The sequence below is a fragment of the Rana temporaria genome, chromosome 5 (assembly GCF_905171775.1).
Source record: "Rana temporaria chromosome 5, aRanTem1.1, whole genome shotgun sequence".
Classification (NCBI taxonomy): domain Eukaryota; kingdom Metazoa; phylum Chordata; class Amphibia; order Anura; family Ranidae; genus Rana; species Rana temporaria.
The window spans coordinates 211,040,935-211,060,530 of record NC_053493.1 but is presented as its reverse complement, the minus strand read 5'-3'; the positions used below and the strand labels follow the sequence as shown (position 1 = coordinate 211,060,530).

Here is a 19,596-nt window from a genome sequence, read left to right as displayed (position 1 = left end):
TTTTTTTTTTTTGTTAATACCAAATATTTTATACTTGCCTGCACTGTGCAGGAGTTTTGTACTGAGCAGCCCTGATCCTTCTCTTCTCGGGTCCCTCTTTTTGCAGCTCCTGTCCCCTCCCTGTCGAGTGCCCCCACAGCAAGCAGCTTGCTATGGGGGCACCGGAGCCGAGCTGCAGCTCAGTGTGTCCATTCAGACCTTCTCTTATTTGCTAACCGACTTTGACAGCAGTGGGAGTCAATGGTGCTGCTGTGTCTCAGCCAATCAGGAGGGAGAGTCCCTGATGGTCAAGGGACTTGTGGACATCGCTGGACAGAGATGGGGCTCAGGTAATTGGGGGTGCTGGGGTGGCTGCTACACACAGAAGGCTTTTTATCTTAATGCATAGAATGCATTTACAACTCCTTTAATGCAGTTTCTGCATTAGGTGAAAGTGAAAAAATCATCTTCTGTGATTAGGATCCCCCAGCCCCCCCCCCTTATACTTACCTGAGCCCGATCTTGATCCGATTCTGTGCCCAAGAGCAGTCTTTCTGTCTATGGACACCGGTAGCATGGCTTGAGCTTGAGCCCACAAGAGTATCCCTATAGCAAGTGGCATGCTATGGGGCACTCTCCGAAGAGGAGCCAGGAGCTGTGGTGGGGGACCCTAGAAGAGGAGATGTATGTGTATAAACAAGCTTTAGAATCGGTTTAAGTCCCAGCACCTCTTGGATGCTTCTTTATTTAATTCAAGAAGTTGTCTCTGAATATAATAAGTGTGCTAGCCCTTTAAGTTCAAGCATTTTATTCTTTTAATGTGTGATTTTGTAGCTATTGTAATGTAGTAGTAATCACACCTACAGGTAATTTGCACTTGGAAGGCTCCAAAAAGTGAGTTGTTACTTTGTTGGATAAGCAGACTGCCAGGGTTTTATTCCTTTTGTATCAGAGATGCATGTGAAAGTAAAGGTTATCTGGCGGGAAGCTTGGTGGAGCTGATTACCCCGCTACAGTCTGTCTGGCAGCTTCAGCAGCAGCATGTGTAAACTTTGCCACCTTCCTGTCTAAAGATGTGTACATTAATGCATAACTGAGGCTTACTGACTGTGTGTGAATGTCTGTCTGCCATCTCCCAAGAGAGCACAGTCATGGACCAGCCTTGTGAAAGGAATGAATAGCTATGCCTTCTGTAATGTGTGAAAATAAACCGCTGTGTGCCAGCTGTTCAATTAGATCGTTGGGATAATATCAATACCCATTCTTCAAAGAGCCATGCTTAAATATGACTTCATTATTTATCCAAGTGTAAGAATTATAAAGCTGTGATTTTTTTTTTTTTTTTAACCTTCTTTTTTTTATTACTCTTTTAGTCTAGCGCTATCCACAACCTTAAACCAGGCAAAAGAAAATAATTATTTTAAATCTGCTGTCATTTGCATTTCAGTTTAAGCCCTGGTTCACATTGATGCTACTTCAAGTGAAGTTGCACGATTTCAAAGTAGCAAGGTCAGCGTGATTTCAGGTGCTACAGATAGACATCTGTGTGGCTTTATACACATATGTCTGTCTGTTGAAGTCACGCCTGAAATTGGCGAAAATGGTGCAGGAACTACTTTTGCAAATTGGTGTTGCACCGATTGGAGCAGTGCCATTGCTGCCAGTAGTCTGCGACTTGTCATGCGATTTGATCTCACAAATCGCTTCAATGTGAACCAGGGCTCAATGAGATCTTTTCAATTGAAGTGGTTATTTTCCACCTGAAGCTGATCAGATTTAGCCAGGCGCGGGTGGGTTTATTTTCCCATCACAACTGGCTTTTGTCATCTTGCTGGAATTTTCCTGCGGAGTTCCTAGGACCTCCATCCATTGCTGCATTTTAGGGGCAAGTTCAAACATTGCTTACTGAATTACAGAGATTGCAACTGGATGGATGAGACGTGTTATTAGGAAGGTGCGATGATACTTCAGTGGAGAGATCTTGCCTTTGAGTTGCTGGGCGATTTAGCCCATTAGGAACTAGGGTTGTCCCGATACCGATACTAGTATCGGTATCGGGACCGATTCCGAGTATTTGCGGGAGTACTTGTACTCCCGCAAATACCCCCGATACCAAAATAGAATACTTGCACCGCTGCCGTCGGCTGGATATGGGGGGGGGGACATGGCTGGATATGGGGGGGACATGGCTGGATATGGGGGGGACATGGCTGCATCTGTGGGGGGACATGGCTGCATCTGTGGGGGGACATGGCTGCATTTGGGGACACATTTAAAAAAAAGTATCGGTATTCGGTATCGGCGGTCCTAAAAAAGTGGTATCGGGACAACCCTATTAGGAACCTTCAATAGCTCTTAATTTATTGGATGCACTGACCCTTTAGGATATCATACTATACCTCCATTTACTGTAAAAAAAATAAATAAAATTAGTTTGGTCTAAAAGACGTTGTTTTTACAAGTACTCTGACTGGAACATAAGTGCATGCAAATGCAATAAAATTTGAGGTCCTATCCTGTAAACATTGTGGTAAGCATCTAAAAGGGTAACAACAATACACTAACTGCATACAACAGTTTAGGCCCCTTTCAGACGGACGGCTGTTTTGCCGCAGTTAAAAGCACTACAAATGTTTTGTGAAATTCAAGGCTCCAGGCACTGCGATTAGCTGCATTTGCACATTGCGATTACATGCGTTTACGTGCGTTTAACTGCGGCTGCGTTTAGCTGCGGTATTCATTTCCATAGCAACAATTTTTTTTTTTTTTGTTTTTGTTTGGGTCCCTTGAATTCTAAAACGCTGCTATCCGCAGTTGACAAAAAAGACTGCGATTACCTGCGGTTATGTGCATATAGCTGCGCTACATCGCAGCTGGACGCATTCAATTCAATTTTTTCTATTCGCACCAAACCGCATGTAACGTAATCGCACGCAAACGCTGTGTGTGAATGGGGCCATAGGAAAACATTGTGTGCTTTTAGCTGCGGTAGAAAAATTGAAAATCCGCAGCTAAAAGCACCATTCTATCCGTCCGTCTGAAAGGGGCCTTATAATTGTAGTGGTGGTTTGCTGAGTGAAATGATCTCATAGTGGTGTGTGACTTGGGAATCCCCTTTGTTATAGGTCATATAACCACTAATGTTTCTGTGGATAATGTCTGCGCTAGAGCATTTCCTCTGCCAATGGCTTGGATTCAGGCAATTCTCCAGAGTACTTTGTTACATACTGCAAATCTCCAATAACCTCGAGTACTGGGAAAATTGGGTATAATTTACTGGAAGCTTGTTTTATACATTTTTGTTTTTGGGTTTTTACCGTAGCTTACCAGTTTTTCAATGTGGTGGCATTTTAGACTTTTCCCTACATTTTCCTCTGGTGATCCTGCCATCAACACATTTTCTATCCTAGGGTGACATTGCTCGCTCACTGTACTGTATCGTGGTAAAAGGGTGCAAAGCCCTGTGATGTGTTTTACTTAATGGCAGCCAGTTTGTAAACTGCCCCTTTGAAACATTTATATAAGCTTATCTTGGTATTACACATTTGACCTTGTTTCGCTTCATCTTCTTGTTCTAAAAGGAAATTAAAAGATTTGTCAGCCTTCTGTAAACCAGCAGGGTTATTTGGTAATTCTACAGGCAAATCGTTTTTTTGTTTTTTTTTTTGTTTTTTTTTAACCTTCCTGCATTCCCTGCATTAAAGTGGCAGTAAAGCCCCCTTGTTTCCTTGTACCTACATATAAGCCTATAATAAGGCTTCCCTGTAGATACAGTAAATATCTCCTAAATGTGCTTGGTTTAGGACAGTGGTCTCCAAACTGCAGCCCTTTGACTGCCTTTATCCTGGCCTTGGAGCACTAACCCTCCCACTGATACAAAACACTATTCTGCCATCTGACACCGACAATGGAGCACCATTTCTCCCACTGACACCACTAATGGGGCACTATTCCTCCCTATGATACCAGCAATGAGGCACAATTCCTCCCCCTAATACCAGATGTTTACTCCCACTGATGCCAGGAAAACGTTCATTCCTGCTGGCCAAAGTCCGGCCCTCCAAGAGTCTGAAGGACAATAAACCGGCCCCTTGTTTAGAATGTTTGGAGACCCCTCGTTTAGGCGATATTTACTTTTAGTAGCAGCCGGTGACGTCTCCGGAGCATGCACACTGCACTCTCAATTGACGGCATGTGTGGGAGTGACGTCAACGCGACTCTGCCATTTAAACAGCCAAAGCCTGCAAACCCAGCAGGAAGACTGGGTGAAGATGAATGGTTCCGTTTTAAGTAGGGTTGTCCCGATACTAGTATCGGCAGGGCTCAAAAAAATCCCGGTCGCCATGGCGACTAGAAATAGCCTCCTGGCGACTTTGCTTGAAAGGTGGGCAAAATTATTATTTTTTTTATTATTTTTTTGTGAAGTCCCCAGCTCTTCCTTGTGTGAGCTGGCGCCATCTGGTGGTGGCCGTTGGTATTACAAGTTAAGCATTACAAGTTAAACAGCAATTCTAATGTCATTTTTCACTATTTTTTCACTGCCATCATCTTCCCTCTAATTAGAACCCCCAAACATTATATATATTTTTTACCCTAACACCCTAGAGAATAAAATGGCGATCGTTGCAATACTTTCTGTCACACTGTATTTGCGCAGCGGTCTTACAAGCGCACTTTTTTGGGAAAAAAATTACACTTTTTTTAATTAAAAAAGAAGACAACAGTAAAGTTTTATCCCCATTTTTTTTAATATTATGAAAGATAATGTTACGCCGAGTAATTCATACCCAAAATTGCATCCGCTCGTGGAATGCCGACAAACTTTTACCCTTTAAAATCTTCATAGGCGATGTTTAAAAAAATCTACAAGTTGCATGTCTTGAGTTACAGAGGAGGTCTAGGGCTACAATTATTGCTCTCGCTCTACCAATCGCGGCGATACCTCACACGTGTGGTTTGAACACCGTTTACATATGCGGGCGCTGCTCACATGTGTTCGCTTCTGCGCGCAAGCTCGTCGGGACGGGGTGCGTTTTCTGGCTCCTAACTTTTTTAGCTGGCTCCTAGATTCTAAGCAAATTTGTCAAACCCTGGCCTAGTATGCGATGCACATCTGTGTGGTTGTGTTTTTTTTTTTTTTTTTAATTTTCTCCTTTTTTTTAAGGTAAAACAAATGTTTTTTACATTTTGCTGTCTTCCCCCACCTCCCTAAATATTTACCTGAGTGCTCAATCTATCCAGTGCTGTGCATGGCTGGATCTCTTCTCTCATCCTCTGCACACAGGGCCAATGTTTCTTGCTGTTGTCCATCCAAATCTGCGAAGAGGAAGGGGCCAAGCTGCGCTGTGTGTGTCTATGGAGTGCAGCTCCACATACACACAGCTCAAGAGCGAGCACACGCCTGTGCCCCCATTGCACCCAGCTTGCTATGGGGCCACACAAAGAAAGGGAGGAACCAAGAAGAGGAGGATTGGGGCTGCAGATCAGTAAAACATGTTTTATTATTGAAAAAAACATTTTCAAGTCTTTAACACTTTACATTTTACGTTTTTAGGTAGATCAAATTTACTTTTCAGGAACTTTACATGTCTCCATTTATTGGCATGTTCTAATATTGAATAATAAAAAACTCTCTACCTTAACATCTTTAATCCTCCAGTCAAGTCAAGTTGCTTTGAATAGGCTGATGAAGTCATCAGTTTGACACAGGCAGGAGGAGTAAAATTGGAGACTGCAGCGGTGGGTGGCTGATCTGTGTCCGACATTTGTGAACACAGCAAGGAACTGCAGATACTCGGATTTACATGACTAATGCATCTCAGTCATCATATCAGTTAGGCAAGTAGGTGCTGATTCCTAAATAAAGATGAGGCCAGCCATATGGAGAGAGAGGCACTGAAGGCATTGGTGGTGGTGGAGTACTGTAAATTCTGAGAGGAGATTAAGTACCTTTTTACAAGGGCTATTACTTGGCATGGATGAACTTATGAAAATGTTCATCTGATTTTGGCTACGCGATTTGTTTTGTAGGTCCTGTATAAATTGTAATGTTTTAAAAAATAAATAAAATATTAGCAACCTACAGTAAGTAATGTAACAAGCTTATTGTTTTTGTCTTGTAGATTGCCTTCATGTCGGTGACTCTCTTTCCCATCCGTCTGTTCTTTGCTGCTTTTATGATGCTCCTTGCCTGGCCGGTTGCTTTTGCTGCTGCTATGGGTCGTACAGGGAAAGAACTTGAGTCGCCCATGTCCTGGTGGAGAAGGTAAGTACGCTCTAACAAGTTTCATATGTTGGGTTATTTTCATTTACACAAAAATAACCAAACCGTCCCACACACTCAGACGGCTTATGTTGTGTTTCTTGCATAAGTGGTAGCTTTATGCATTCTGTTCCTCATCTGTGTGTGCCTGCTGGGGGCCACTGTCAATGTGTAGGGGGAGTGGCAGCTATACAGGGGGGGGCAGGCAGTGTACTACATATGGCAGCTGGGAAGGTGTTCATTCTACAGAGGCTGCTATCAATCATTGGCAGCAATACAGAGGACATGTGGGCGGGCAGTGTATTACAACACACAGCTGACAAGTATATTCCCCATCTGTGAGCGCCTTTGTCCCAGAAGGTGTGTCTGCTATTGTGATCCTGCTAGGAGCCGCTGTCAATTATGGGTGAGGGGTATGGACGGTATACCCCCCACCCATGAAAAGAATACAGAAGGAACGGGCACATTTTGTGTGGGCATGAATCTTTAATAGAAAGAATTGGAACACAACCTGACCACGCCAGCATGTGTCTGCTTCTGTGCCTGCTGTGGTCAAGTATAAAAAGGGAAGAAGGGGGACCAAGAGATCACCAAGAATTTTTCAGTGAAATACCGTAAGACCTAAAAAAAAAGAACAGACTACAGCTAATAAACATTTAGGGCCAGATCCACGTAGATGGGCGTAAATATAAGCGGGCGTAGCGTATCTTGTATAGTGAGGTGAGGGGCGCTATATCAAAATAGTGGATGCGTGTCACAATGTGCGTTTGAGTAGTACACAGTGTAACTGTGTACCCAAATCTATGTGAAAAACCAAACAGATTATAGTCTAAACTCTATAAGTACAATAGTGCCAAATGCTGTGGAAAATAAATAAAATATTAAAAAAAAATAAAAAAAAATATTTTTTAAAAGAATGTCCAGCAAATAAATAGTTAAGTGCAAAATGGATCCAGTGTTGTATCAAGTCCAGGTGCAAAATGCAAATAATCCAATCCCAAATCGCAGGGAAAAGTGCAAATGCTAAAGTGCTTGTGAATCTTCAAAATAGCCAAAGTGCGAGAAAGAAGTGATCCGCCTTCACCTATAGGTCACCAGAATAATAATGGATGGCTCCTTACCACACGGTGTTGACCAGATTACTTAAAATATGGTCGATCAGGCTTGTTTTAAATGAGGATCAGCAGGGTCTCATTGGATTCCAAAGTCAGCGATTGCAGCAAATGGTGTACCAAGAAAGGAGAAAGGATACCACCATAGTGTAAAACCATTTAATATACAAAAGTTAAAATTACAATACCAAATGGCCTCTTACTGTTGCTGGTGCCCGTTCCCGGCACTGAGGCTGTAGGTGGTGGGGATAGTAAGACAAGATAAGAGATGGCCGCGTCCTGGTCCACTAGCGTGCGTTCCACCGCTAGTTGTCCATCAACCAGTGAGACCGGAAGTGCGTGGCTATGCGTGTGCGCTCGGATACCGCCTCGACGTCACGTTTCAGTTAAACCGTCTTCAGGAAGCGTAGCGTATCGTAGTTGCGCTACGCCGCCGCAACTTTGAGAGGCAAGTGCTGTATTCACAAAGCACTTGCGTCTAAAGTTACGGCGGCGTAGCGTAAATGTGCCGGCGTAAGCGCGCCTAAATCAAATGAACAGGGGGGCGTGTTTTTATGTAAACTAAGCATGACCCCACGTAAATAACGCTTTTTTCGAATGGCGCATGCGCGCGCATGCTCAGTATCGTGTCGAATTTTCAAATTAAATTACGCCCGCTCAATGCCTAGACGACGTGAACGTAACTTACGCAAAGCCCTATTCACGAATGTTTTACGCAAACAACATAAAACGTAAAAAATTTGACGCTGGCCCGACGTCCATACTTAACATTGTGTACGCCTCATAGAGCAGGGGTAACTATACGCCGGAAAAAGCCTTACGCAAACAATGTAAAAAATGCGCCGGGCAGACGTACATTTGAGAATCGGCGTATCTAGCTAATGTGCATACTCTAGGCGGAAATCAACGGAAGCGCCACCTACCGGCCAGCGTAAATATGCACCTTAGATCCGACGGCGTACTAAGACGTACGTCAGTCGGATCTAGCCCACATTCTGGCGTATCTTGTTTTGTGAATACATAACAAAGATACGCCGGCGCATCGTAGAACTTCCGCGGTGTATCAATAGATACGCCGCCGTAAGTTCTTCGTGGATCTGGGCCTTAAAGCGTATGTTGCCCTAAAATGTTTTATTTTATACATGTGTCCAAATAGATGTTTATCTATGCATCTATAAAAGTGCACGGGGGCAGCCATGATTGATATTGCATATAACAAAGAGCTACATGGGCGATTTTTTGAATTCCTTGTTACTGAGAGATTTAACATCGCAGCTTCTTGTAGCAACCAATCTCGCATGAATAGAGCAATGTGCAATCACGAGAGATTGATAGCAACAACATGCCGATCGTATAGCTTACTCCATTGGGAGACATTTTTTCCCATTGGTTTAATGATCATTTGCTACAGCTAGTGGTTAATGACTAGATTGATTTGTAGGACTGAGCTATTAACAATCTTCTATGCAAGTTTAGTTTTTTCAGGTGACTGCTGGCCAGTGGTTACATTTTTTTTGTAGCAGGATACTGAAATTAACCCCGTAGTTTAGTTCTGGGTGCTACCCAGCTATTGTACTTTGTTCCATGGTTCACCTTTGCTCCACTGAACCATCCGTCACATCAAAACTACAAGTGGAGTGCCCTATCATTGTCCATGCGTAACATACTAGTGAGTGCACCGAGCCATGGCCTCCCTTTCAACTGTGTACCTTGTGACATTATATACAAGAAATGTGTGTATGTGTAGACCTGCAGACAGGCTTTGAAACATTTTGTGTGTTATGAATGCAGGGAATTGTGGAATCGCCATGCTCTAGTTACATAATCTCGTCCTTGGTATCAGGGAGGCTTCATTAATGATAATCCCATCAATTTAATGAAGCCTTCTGAAACCAAGATTGGGATTTTGCAACTAGAACAGGGTGGTTCCACAATTTTAACACCTCCCATCCTTAGACACAACTACTTTTCTATGGTAGTTGTATCAGAGTGTCAGGGCTACCTGTGTGGATATAAATGCTTAGACATGTTTCTGACACGTGTTAGAATTAAAGGCTTGGATAAGCAATGAAACATCTTCAACATCACAGAAATTTTCCAGTTGAATGTGACTGGCTACTATTAGATTCATCAAGATCTGGATAAATGAAAAGCTTCAGACATATTTAGGACCTATTATCTTCAGCTCTACAAGCTTTACAGCCCAAAGGTCATAGGACTTTCCATGCCCTCTTGCATAAAGGGTACATGCAACCAGCAGTGCGGCAGCTCCAGGCGCCGCCATCCACATTAAGGGAAACAGGCAGTGAAGCCGTGCGGCTTCACTGCCCGTTTCCTACTGCGCATGCGCAGCACTTTGTGAATGGACCGGATGCTTTCTGGGATACACAGTTCCCAGAATGCAGCGCGCCCCATTCACAAGAAGAAACCGAGTGTGGGAGGAGGAAAAGGATCCAACGCGGAGGGTGAAGAGGCAGATTCGTGACTTCCGCATAGCAACAGCTATTTCAGGTAAGTAAAAAAAAAAAAATTTTTTTTTTTCAGGGTGGAACTCCACTTTAAGTCTAATCTGCGGCCACAGCATACATTTTTGTTATATAACATAATCATTGTAAAAGCAATACAAATGATAGATATTTGTGATTCATCTAGTATAAAGTTACTTGAACATTCACCTTTCATGTGGTGAATGCTGCCTGTCTGCTGCTCATCTCTTTCCACATCTTTCTGGATTCCCTGCATGCTTTGCAGGTTCTTATCTGCAGTTGTAAAAGGGAAAGAATAAGGTTGCGCTAAATATTAAATAACACAACGTGATCTAAATTGTGCATAATTAATAAATATTGAATGAATAAAAATTAAAAACCAGACCAAAAAGGGTGTAAAAAAATAAATAAACCAAGTCCAAAAGTTAATTAATACACAAATTAAAGTCCAATTCTAAAGAATGTTGATAGCATCAAACGTGAGAAAGTAGCTGCTCCTCACGGCTGCACCAGGAAGGAGAGTGAGTATATGCCCTTACCGGAATTGCTGGACCCCCTGTTAGACGAGGTCGTGAAAGCCTGCAAATGACCCTTTGCGGGGTGACTAGATCCTGGGGCTGTATGGTGCTCTGCTCCTAATGGTTCCCAACGGCTATGCTTATCCCGTCCGATGTATCCCTTGGATGGGTTCTCGCCCTCTATGGGAGAAAAAGCGGTCTGCTCCTGGACTTGAACTCGGTGTCCCATGGGAAACAGAAAAAAAGAAGGGGGCTCAAGATGGTGTAATACTGTAACCACTCAGGTTTATTAAAATTGGTAACAAAAGTTTACAAAAATAAGAATACAATTAAAAATTGCCAGCAAAAAAAACCCTAAAAAACATACGCCCGTGCTTCCGGGGTCACGTTGAACGCGGTGACATCAGTGCGTGGCTCCGCCCTGACATGTTTCGTCATAAATTACGTTATCAAAGGGCACACACGCAGTTTACCTTCAATCTGTAAGGACAACATATCCCATGGTAACCTTACTACCTGCTAGCAATGGTTCCTTTACTGATTCCTGTACTGTTCCTGTACTGATTCCGCCTCCTGAAACTCCTCCTCTCAGAAAGCAGGCTCTGTGAAATGTGTGACAGCAGTACCTACTCACAGGGCATACATAGTGACTACGTGCCATAGAAGTCATCAAAGTAAATGTGTGTGTGTGTGTGATGTTTCCAACGTTCGCAAACTTTAAGTTCATTCAGATTATCCCCTGTAACCTGATAGGAGGGCAGCATATAGAGAAAACAATACCCTCCGTGTTCCTTCTGCAGCCACTGAATACCTGTTTTTTCTACTCCCCCTCCCATTCAGGCATTCAGTGGCTAAAGATGGAAATTGGAGGGGATCAATATGCCGTTTGCCCCCCCCCCCCCCCACTTCTCCTGCCTCCCTCTGCTGACTCTGGCTCTCAGCATGCCTGAGCTAGCCTCTTCTGCCCCAGCCCCAGCCCAAGACTCCAGGGAATAGTTGTATAGATTAAATACAGTGGATATAAAACGTCTAAACACACCAATGTCAGGTTTCTGTGATTTAAAAAAAAATGAGACAAAGATAAATCATTGCAGAACTCTTTCCACCTTTAATGTGACTTATAAACTATACAACTCAATTGATAAACAAACTAAAACCTTTTGGGGGACGTAAAAATGTAAAATGAAAATAATGTGTTCAGAATTAAAGGGGCTGTAAAGGTAATTTTTTTTGCATTAAGGTGAAAAAACTTCTGACAATACCGGCCCCCCGTTATACTTACCTGACCTCCCATAAGTCCCGCGCTCGGCCCCGATATCCTCTTCGCCGCTTAGCCTGGCCGTTAATTGGCTAGAACGGATTCACTGAAAGCAGCGCAGCCATTGGCTAGCGATGCTGTCAGTCACATCCAATGACACAGCGTGACGAGGGGGAGGGGCTGAGTTATACAGTGAGCGGCTATGGCTGCTTGCTGTATCACGGGAGCGCGCCCGCAAGGACTCCACACAATGCGAGGGAGCTCGCATTTAATGTGTGGAGTTCTTGCAGGGAGGACCAGAGACAGCCGCCGAGGGACCCCAGAAGACGTGAATCAGGGCCACTCTGTGCAAAACAAGGTGCACAGTGGAGGTAAGTATAACATGTTTGTTATTTAAAAAAATATATATATATTTATAACCCCTTTAACCACTTGCTTACTGGGCACATATACCCCCCTCCTGCCCAGGCGAAATTTCCACTTCCGGCACTGCGTCATTTTAACTGACAATTGCGCGGTCGTGCGACGTGGCTCCCAAACAAATTGACGTCCTTTTTTCCCCACAAATAGAGCTTTCTTTTGTTGGTATTTGATCACCTCTGCGGTTTTTATTTTTTGTGCTAGAAACAAAAAGAGCGCCAGTTTTGAAAAAAAATGCCTATTTTTTACTTTTTGCTATAATAAATATCCCAATTTAAAAAAAAAAAGACGTATACGTATTTGTAACGGTCAGGGGTTAACACCGTTCACGATATTCCATTCCATCGCCCCACGACCGCCCAACCATCCAGCAGACCCGATCCATTCCATAAGAATTCCCCTGAATTAAGACGAGACAAGCTCTGTTCTTTCTGAGTCAAACAAATGAATACTTTTAATGGTACCTTATTTTTCTTATATGCAGTACAAACATTTTACAGTAATCAAAGGAACAAAGACACCCTCCAACCACACATCACACAATGGGGCTTCAATCACATTCTTTTAGATAATGACATTCGGAGGAGTTAATTATCCCACAGACGTCCGGACTCCACCAATAAGCGATTCACCTGCATAATACACATTCCTATGTCAGACGTTTTGGCACCGGTCTGACATAATTAACATGACCTAATCACTACATTCCACACACAAAACAGTATTAGCATCACACAATGGAATGTCTAGGAGCAGACTCAATTAACATCTCAAAAGCATGTGTCCCCACATTGAATGAAACATTGACCTGTTGGAGTGAGACTTTAACAACTTGTAATAGTTCAAGATATCCTGCAATATATGAATTATTATTAATGTCCCATATCATGTAATCCGAGATATCAGTTCTCAGTCATCCTATGCCCAAAAAGGGACTCCCCTTACAGTATTATTCTACATATTTTTGGTTAAAAAAAAAATCACAATAAGCGACTGGTTTGCGCAAACGTTTTATAGGGGACAATTATTATTATTATTTTTTTTTACTAATGGCGGCGATCTGCGATTTTTATTGGGACTGCGACATTATGGCGGACACTTTTGACACATTTTTGGGACCATTCACATTTATACAGTGATCAGTGCTATAAATATGCACTAATTACTGTATAAATGTGACTGGCAGGGAAGGGGTTAACACTAGGGGGCGAGGAAGGGGTTAAATGTGTACCCTGCATAGTGTTTCTGACTGTGGGGGGAAGTGACTGACTGGGGGAGGTGACCGATCTGTGTCCATATGTACAAGGGACACGGCATCAGTCTCCTCTCTCCCTGACAGGACGTGTTTACACACACACACAGATCCACGTCTTTGTCTGTGTAACCGACGATCGCGGGTGCTGGGCGGACATCGCGGCCGCCAGGCATGCGCATCGTCACCTCAGTGATGGGGCGGGCGCGCGCGCCCCCCAATGGCCGTCTTTTGTTAATAGGCTGGATGCCAAGTGGTTAAGCAATCACTCCCAAACTCATGTTAAATAGGAGTCAGTACACACCTGCCATCATTTAATGTGCCTCTGATTAACCCCAAATAAAGTTCAGCTGTTCTAGTAGGTCTTTCCTGGTTGCATCCTACAGCAAAAGCCATGGTCCGCACAGAGCTTCCAAAGCATCAGAGGGATCTCATTGTTAAAAGGTATCAGTCAGGAGAAAGGTACAAAAGAATTTCCAAGGCATTAGATATACCATGGAACACAGTGAAGACAGTCATCAAGTGGATAAATATGGCACAACAGTGACATTACCAAGAACTGGACATCCCTCCATAATTAATGAGAAGAGAAGAAAACTGGTCAGGGAGGCTGCCAAGAGGCCTACAGCAACATTAAAGGAGCTGCAGGAATATCTGGCAAGTATTGGCTGTGTGGTACAGGTGACAACAATCTCCCATATTCCTCATATGTCTGGGCTATGGGGTAGAGTGGCAAGACGGAAGCCTTTTCTTACGAAGAAAAACATGCAAGCCCGGCTAAAGTTTGCAAAAACACATCTAAAGTCTCCCAAAAGCATGTGGGAAAATGAGTTGTGGTCTGATGAAACCAAGGTTGAACTTTTTGGCCATATTTCCAATAGATCAGTTTGGCACAAAAACACTGCACATCACCAATAGAACACCATGCCCACCGCGAAGCATGACCTGAATCCCATTGAAAATCTGTGGAGTGATCTGAAGAGGGCTGTGCACAGGAGATGGCCTCTCAATCTGACAGAATTGTTTTTGTAAAGAAGAGTGGGCAAATATTGCCAAGTCAAGATGTGCCATGATAGACTCATACACAAAAAGACTGAGTGCTGTAATAAAATCAAAAGGTGCTTCAACAAAGTATTCATTTGCGGGTGTGCACACTTATGCAACCATATTATTTTATTATTTTTTATTTTTACTTTCCTCCACCTAAAAGATTTCAGTTTGTTGTTCAACTGAGTTGTACAGTTTATAGGTCACATTAAAGGAGGAAAACGTTCTGAGATTATTTATCTTCGTCTCATTTTTTTAACATCACAGAAACCTGACATTTTAACAGGGGTGTGTAGACTTTATATCCTCTGTATATTTTAACTATTCTCCTTTCCAAATGGTTTGTGATTTGGCATGCCAATTGCTTTCCAGTTTCCTGTGTCACAGTTCTGTCTCCAACTTGTTGGTTTGTAATTGAGAAACTTCACATTGGCGTTGTGTGGTTTTTCCTCCTGCAGTCCTACTTAAAGTGAACCTGTTGCTAAACTTTTCTAAAGTATACCAAAAAAGCTGCATGTGTAAATCACCTCTTGCCTCTTTTGCCCCCCCACACTGCTGAGTGCCATTCAACTAATGAGGGATGGTGCTTTGAAGTCAACTTTAGAGTGTTCATCCCATGTGTTGAAATGCTCATGTCACGTCACGAGTTTCCGAACTGCGAGTCGGCGCTATACGGCGCCTGCGCACCGACTAGGAGCCGCGTAGAGCTGACTGCGCAAGCGCCGTATAGAGCCGACTCGCAGTTCAGCTACTTTCGGAAACTTGTGACGCGCCTTATCCGTCGAGGGGAAATTTTTCTCAAGACGTCAATCATCTGGGCGAAGTCCCACATGACACTGCGCCTCTGCATAGGAACGCCTACTTCCGTGGGAGTGTGTACCCGGAAGCCGGGTGGAAAATGGCAATAAAACGGTATGTAAGGCAAAAAAAAACAGCATACTGTAAATGTTGGAAGTATGCAGAATGTAATGTTATACACATGTTTTTAGGGTGAACCTCCGCTTTAAGGTGTTGTACCTTTAATGCATTCTATGCATTAAGTTAAAGAAAACTTTCCATGGGACCCGCGGATGTCCCGCGATCGGTCACAGGAGCTGAAAAACGGGGAGAGGTGTGTGTGTAAACACACCTTCCCCGTTCTTCACAGTGGCTATGTCACTGATTGTTTTCTGATATAGGGAAAGGCGATCGGTAACGTCACACATCCAGCCCGCCCCCTACAGTTAGAAACACACATGAGGTCACACATAACCCATACAGCGCCCCTAGTGGTTAACTCTTCAATTGTCATTTTCACAGTAAACATTGCATTTTTATAGCACTTTTTATAGTACTTTTTGCTGTGAAAATGACAATGGTCCCAAAAATGTGTCAAAATTGACCGATGTATCCGCCATAATGCCGCAGTCACGAAAAAAATCGCTGATCGCCGCCATTAGTAGTAAAAAAAAAATATATTAATAACAATTTTGTAAACGCTATAAATTTGGCGCAAACCAATCGATATTCAATCGATTTTTTTTTTTTTTAAACAAAAATAGGTAGAATACGTATCGGCCTAAACTGAGAAAAAAACTTTTTTTATATTTTTTTGGGGGGTATTTATTATAGCAAAAAGTAAAAAATATTGATTTTTTTTTTTCAAAATTTGTCGCTCTATTTTTGTTTATAGCGCAAAAAATAAAAACCGCAGAGGTGATCAAATGACACCAAAAGAAAGCTCTATTTGTGGGAAAATAAGGACGCCAATTTTGTTTGGGAGCCACATCGAACGACCGCGCAGTTGTCCGTTAAAGAGACACAGTACTGAATTGCAAAAACTGGCCAGGTCCTTTACCTGCATAATGGTCCGGGTCTTAAGTGGTTAAAGCAGTGAATTACAATGCTATAAGCAACCATTTTACTGAATGAAACCGATTCATTCAGTTTGTTTTGTTGTAATTAGCTGTGATTGGTCAAAGCCAATCACATGGTACAGAAGAGCTGTGATTCACTCTTCCTGTACCATGTGATCACATTGACTAATCACAGCTAGCAACACAAGGGATATGGCATGAAAGGAAGGCACATAATGTTTACAACGGTTATGTGGCCTGCTGTGATTGGTCACATGGTACTGGCAGCGAGCCAGTACACTGATAGACGCAACCGGTGACAGATCGCGCTGAGCAGTGCTTTCTGAGAGGACGTCATTTGACGTTAACTCAAAACGGTAAAGCCACCGCCCAGCCATCATTCTGCTTTAGGCTTGGCGGTAAGGTGTGTAACATTTTAATAACATTCGTATTTTGGAATAATTAATGCATTTATTTATTACAGGTACTTGTATAGCACTGTCAATTTATGCAGCCCTTTTCATATTTTATACATTGTCAATTAAAAAAAAAAAAAAAAAACTTTGTGAACCAGGCAGTATGGTAAAACTAAAAATGAATTCACCCCCCCTCCACTAAGCCTAGTAACCAGTGTTTGCATCTATTGCTACATGATGAGAATTTTGTTCTATTATTCATTGTCAAGACAAAAATAGCATAAAACGTGTTCTGAAACCTATGCACTCAATAGGACACCAAGCAAATGTAATATTAATCACATCTGATAAATATGACATGTCCGCTCACCCTCAGTATTTAAAAAAAAAAAGTATTTTATATTATTGGTTTTGTTGTAAGAGTCTTAATCTTCATGTAATATTTTTCCCAGTTCACTGCGTGTATCGTATGCACGTTCTAAAACCAATTTTGGTGGAAGTAGAATTTGCAAAAACTGATATCTGTCCTGCAAATTATAGTTTTATTTTCTACAGCATATACAAAAACTGTTTCTGTAAGGAACAATCATTTTAGGCTTCCTCTGAGCCAGGGGTGTCCAAACTTAAAAAAAAAGGGCCATATTTGATGAATTTAACATGCGTAAGGGCCGACCATTTTGCCTGACATTCTTTGAACTATTAAAATGTGTGCGTTAGTTCGAGCACTAATACACTGCCCAACAAGAATTCTCTTGCCTTTGTCGCTGTGTGTGGCGAAGAGATGAGCTTGGCGTGTTATTTGGATATACAGTATTTAGGAGGGAAGTTTCAGGGAAAAAAATGTAAATAAACTGTGAATCAAAATAAGGGTCGTTGCCCATCAATGCAGCCTAATCGGTACCCATCTGCAGCCTCACCATTACCTTGAATGCAGCCTCTCCATTGCCATGAATGCAGCCTGATCGATGTCCATCTGCAGGGATGAGGAGGAGGGGGGGGGGGGGGAGGATGAGCACCAACAGATAAAATACAGGAGAATTTACACAGCAGCCTCTTTAATACAATTTCTCCCACCTCCTATGATAGACAGAGGAGTCGTCCAATGGCAGCCCAGGAGACGGAACTTCCTATTACAGATGTCGCTGTGTAAACAGGAGATTCTCCTGTATGTAATTTGACAGCACTTGTTCCCCCCTCTCCCTGTCCCCTCTGAGGCAGCGCTGATAAATACAGTATGTATCCAAATTACCAGGGGGGGGCACAGTAAACTGGAACGGGGGCCGCAATTGGCCCCTGGGCCGGACTTTGGACATGCCTGCTCTAAGCAAAGCCATTGACCTGAGTCCCATCAAATGGAGGATATTCAGCACTTGGTCTACAAATACTGGCTTTCTTAAAACTTGATATTTGATTTGCGCAGTTATTGATATAACATAAATGAAATGCATATGTTAACGAAAAATCCCCATACATAGTGACGCATGCACTGTTATGTTTCTACACCCCCCCCACCGTAAAATATATAATATACAGTGGGGAAAATATGTATTTGATTCCCTGCAGATGTTGTAAGTTTGCCCACTCGCAAAGAAATTAAGGGTCTATTTTTTTTTTTTTATCGCAGGTGTATTTTAAATGAGACAAAATATCAACCAAAAATCTAGGAAAAAAACACATGATACAAATGTTCTAAATTGAGTTGCAGTTCAGAGAGTAAAATAAGTATTTGTTCCCCTACCAACCAACAATAATACTGGCTACAATATGTGCTCATGTGGTACACGGTTTAGTCCTGTCAATTTAAGAAGGTGCCCCTAACGACAACTCGTGTGTATAATAGACATCTGTCCACAGAATCTTTCTCCATTCAAACCTCACCATTGTGGGCATGACCAAAGAGCTGTCAAAGGACATCAGGGACAAGATTGTAGACCTGTACAAGGCTGGAATGGGCTACAAGCCCATCGGCAAGACGTTTGATGAGGAGACAACTGTTGGTTATTTTGCATTTTTTCCAATTGCAAATAATCACTTCATCAAGTGCCCTAGGTCTGGACTAAGGATATTCATGGGAAAAGTGAGGAGTCAGCCCAGAACTACATGGAAAGGATCTTGTAAGTGATCTCAAGGCAGTTGGGACCACAGTAACCAAACGATTTGTAACACAATACACCGCCATGGATTGAAATCCTGCGGTGCCTACAAAGTCCCACTCAAGTGGCGCATTTACAGGCCCTTTTTGCAGTTTGCCAATTAAATTCATCTAAATGATTTGGAGGAGGATTGGGAGAAAGTGCTCTGGTCATATGAGACCAAAGTTTAGCTCTTTGACATGAACTCAGAGGGGATTTTGGTCCACTCTTACCTTTACAGATCTTCACTAAATCCCTAAAGGGGTTGTAAAGGGGAAACATGTTTTTTCCCTAATTGGCTTCCTTTACCTTAGTGCAGTCCTCCTTTACTTACCTCATCCTTCAATTTTGCTTTTAAATGTCCTTATTTCTTCTGAGAAATCCTCACTTCCTGTTCTTCTGTCTGTAACTACACACAGTAATGCAAGGCTTTCTCCCTGGTGTGGAGAAAGCCTCTTGAGGGGGGTGGGGGCGAGCAGGAGAGTCAGGACGCCCACTAACACACAGCTCCTTTCTCTATCTGCAAAGTAGAGGGTGTCCTGACTTGCCTGCTCACCCCCTCCCCCCTCAAGAGGCTTTCTCCACACCAGGGAGAAAGCCTCTCATTACTGTGTGTAGTTACAGACAGAAGAACAGGAAGTGAGGATTTATCAGAAGAAATAAAGACATTTTAAAAGCAAAATGGAAGGATGAGGTAAGTAAAGGAGGACTGCACTAAGGTAAAGGAAGCTATTTATGGAAACTTTTTTTCCTTTACAACCCCTTTAAGGTTTCTTGGCTGTCACCTACCACCAGCTGAGGCTCATCTGGATCTGGTTCTTGGATTCAGCTTTTCTTGCTTTATGTGGCTTCCGTACAGTCTTATTCTGTATCAACTCG

General features: G+C 42.7%; 1 protein-coding gene across 1 annotated transcript in view; it reads left to right on the top strand.

The window, feature by feature from the left end:
• LPCAT1 (lysophosphatidylcholine acyltransferase 1) overlaps positions 1–19,596 on the top strand; it is a 243,208-nt gene that overhangs the window by 104,373 nt on the left and 119,239 nt on the right. Inside the window, exon 2 of the mRNA XM_040353529.1 lies at positions 6,102–6,244. Within this exon, the coding sequence (XP_040209463.1) occupies positions 6,102–6,244 (143 nt within the window). The remainder of the gene's footprint in view (positions 1–6,101; positions 6,245–19,596) is intronic.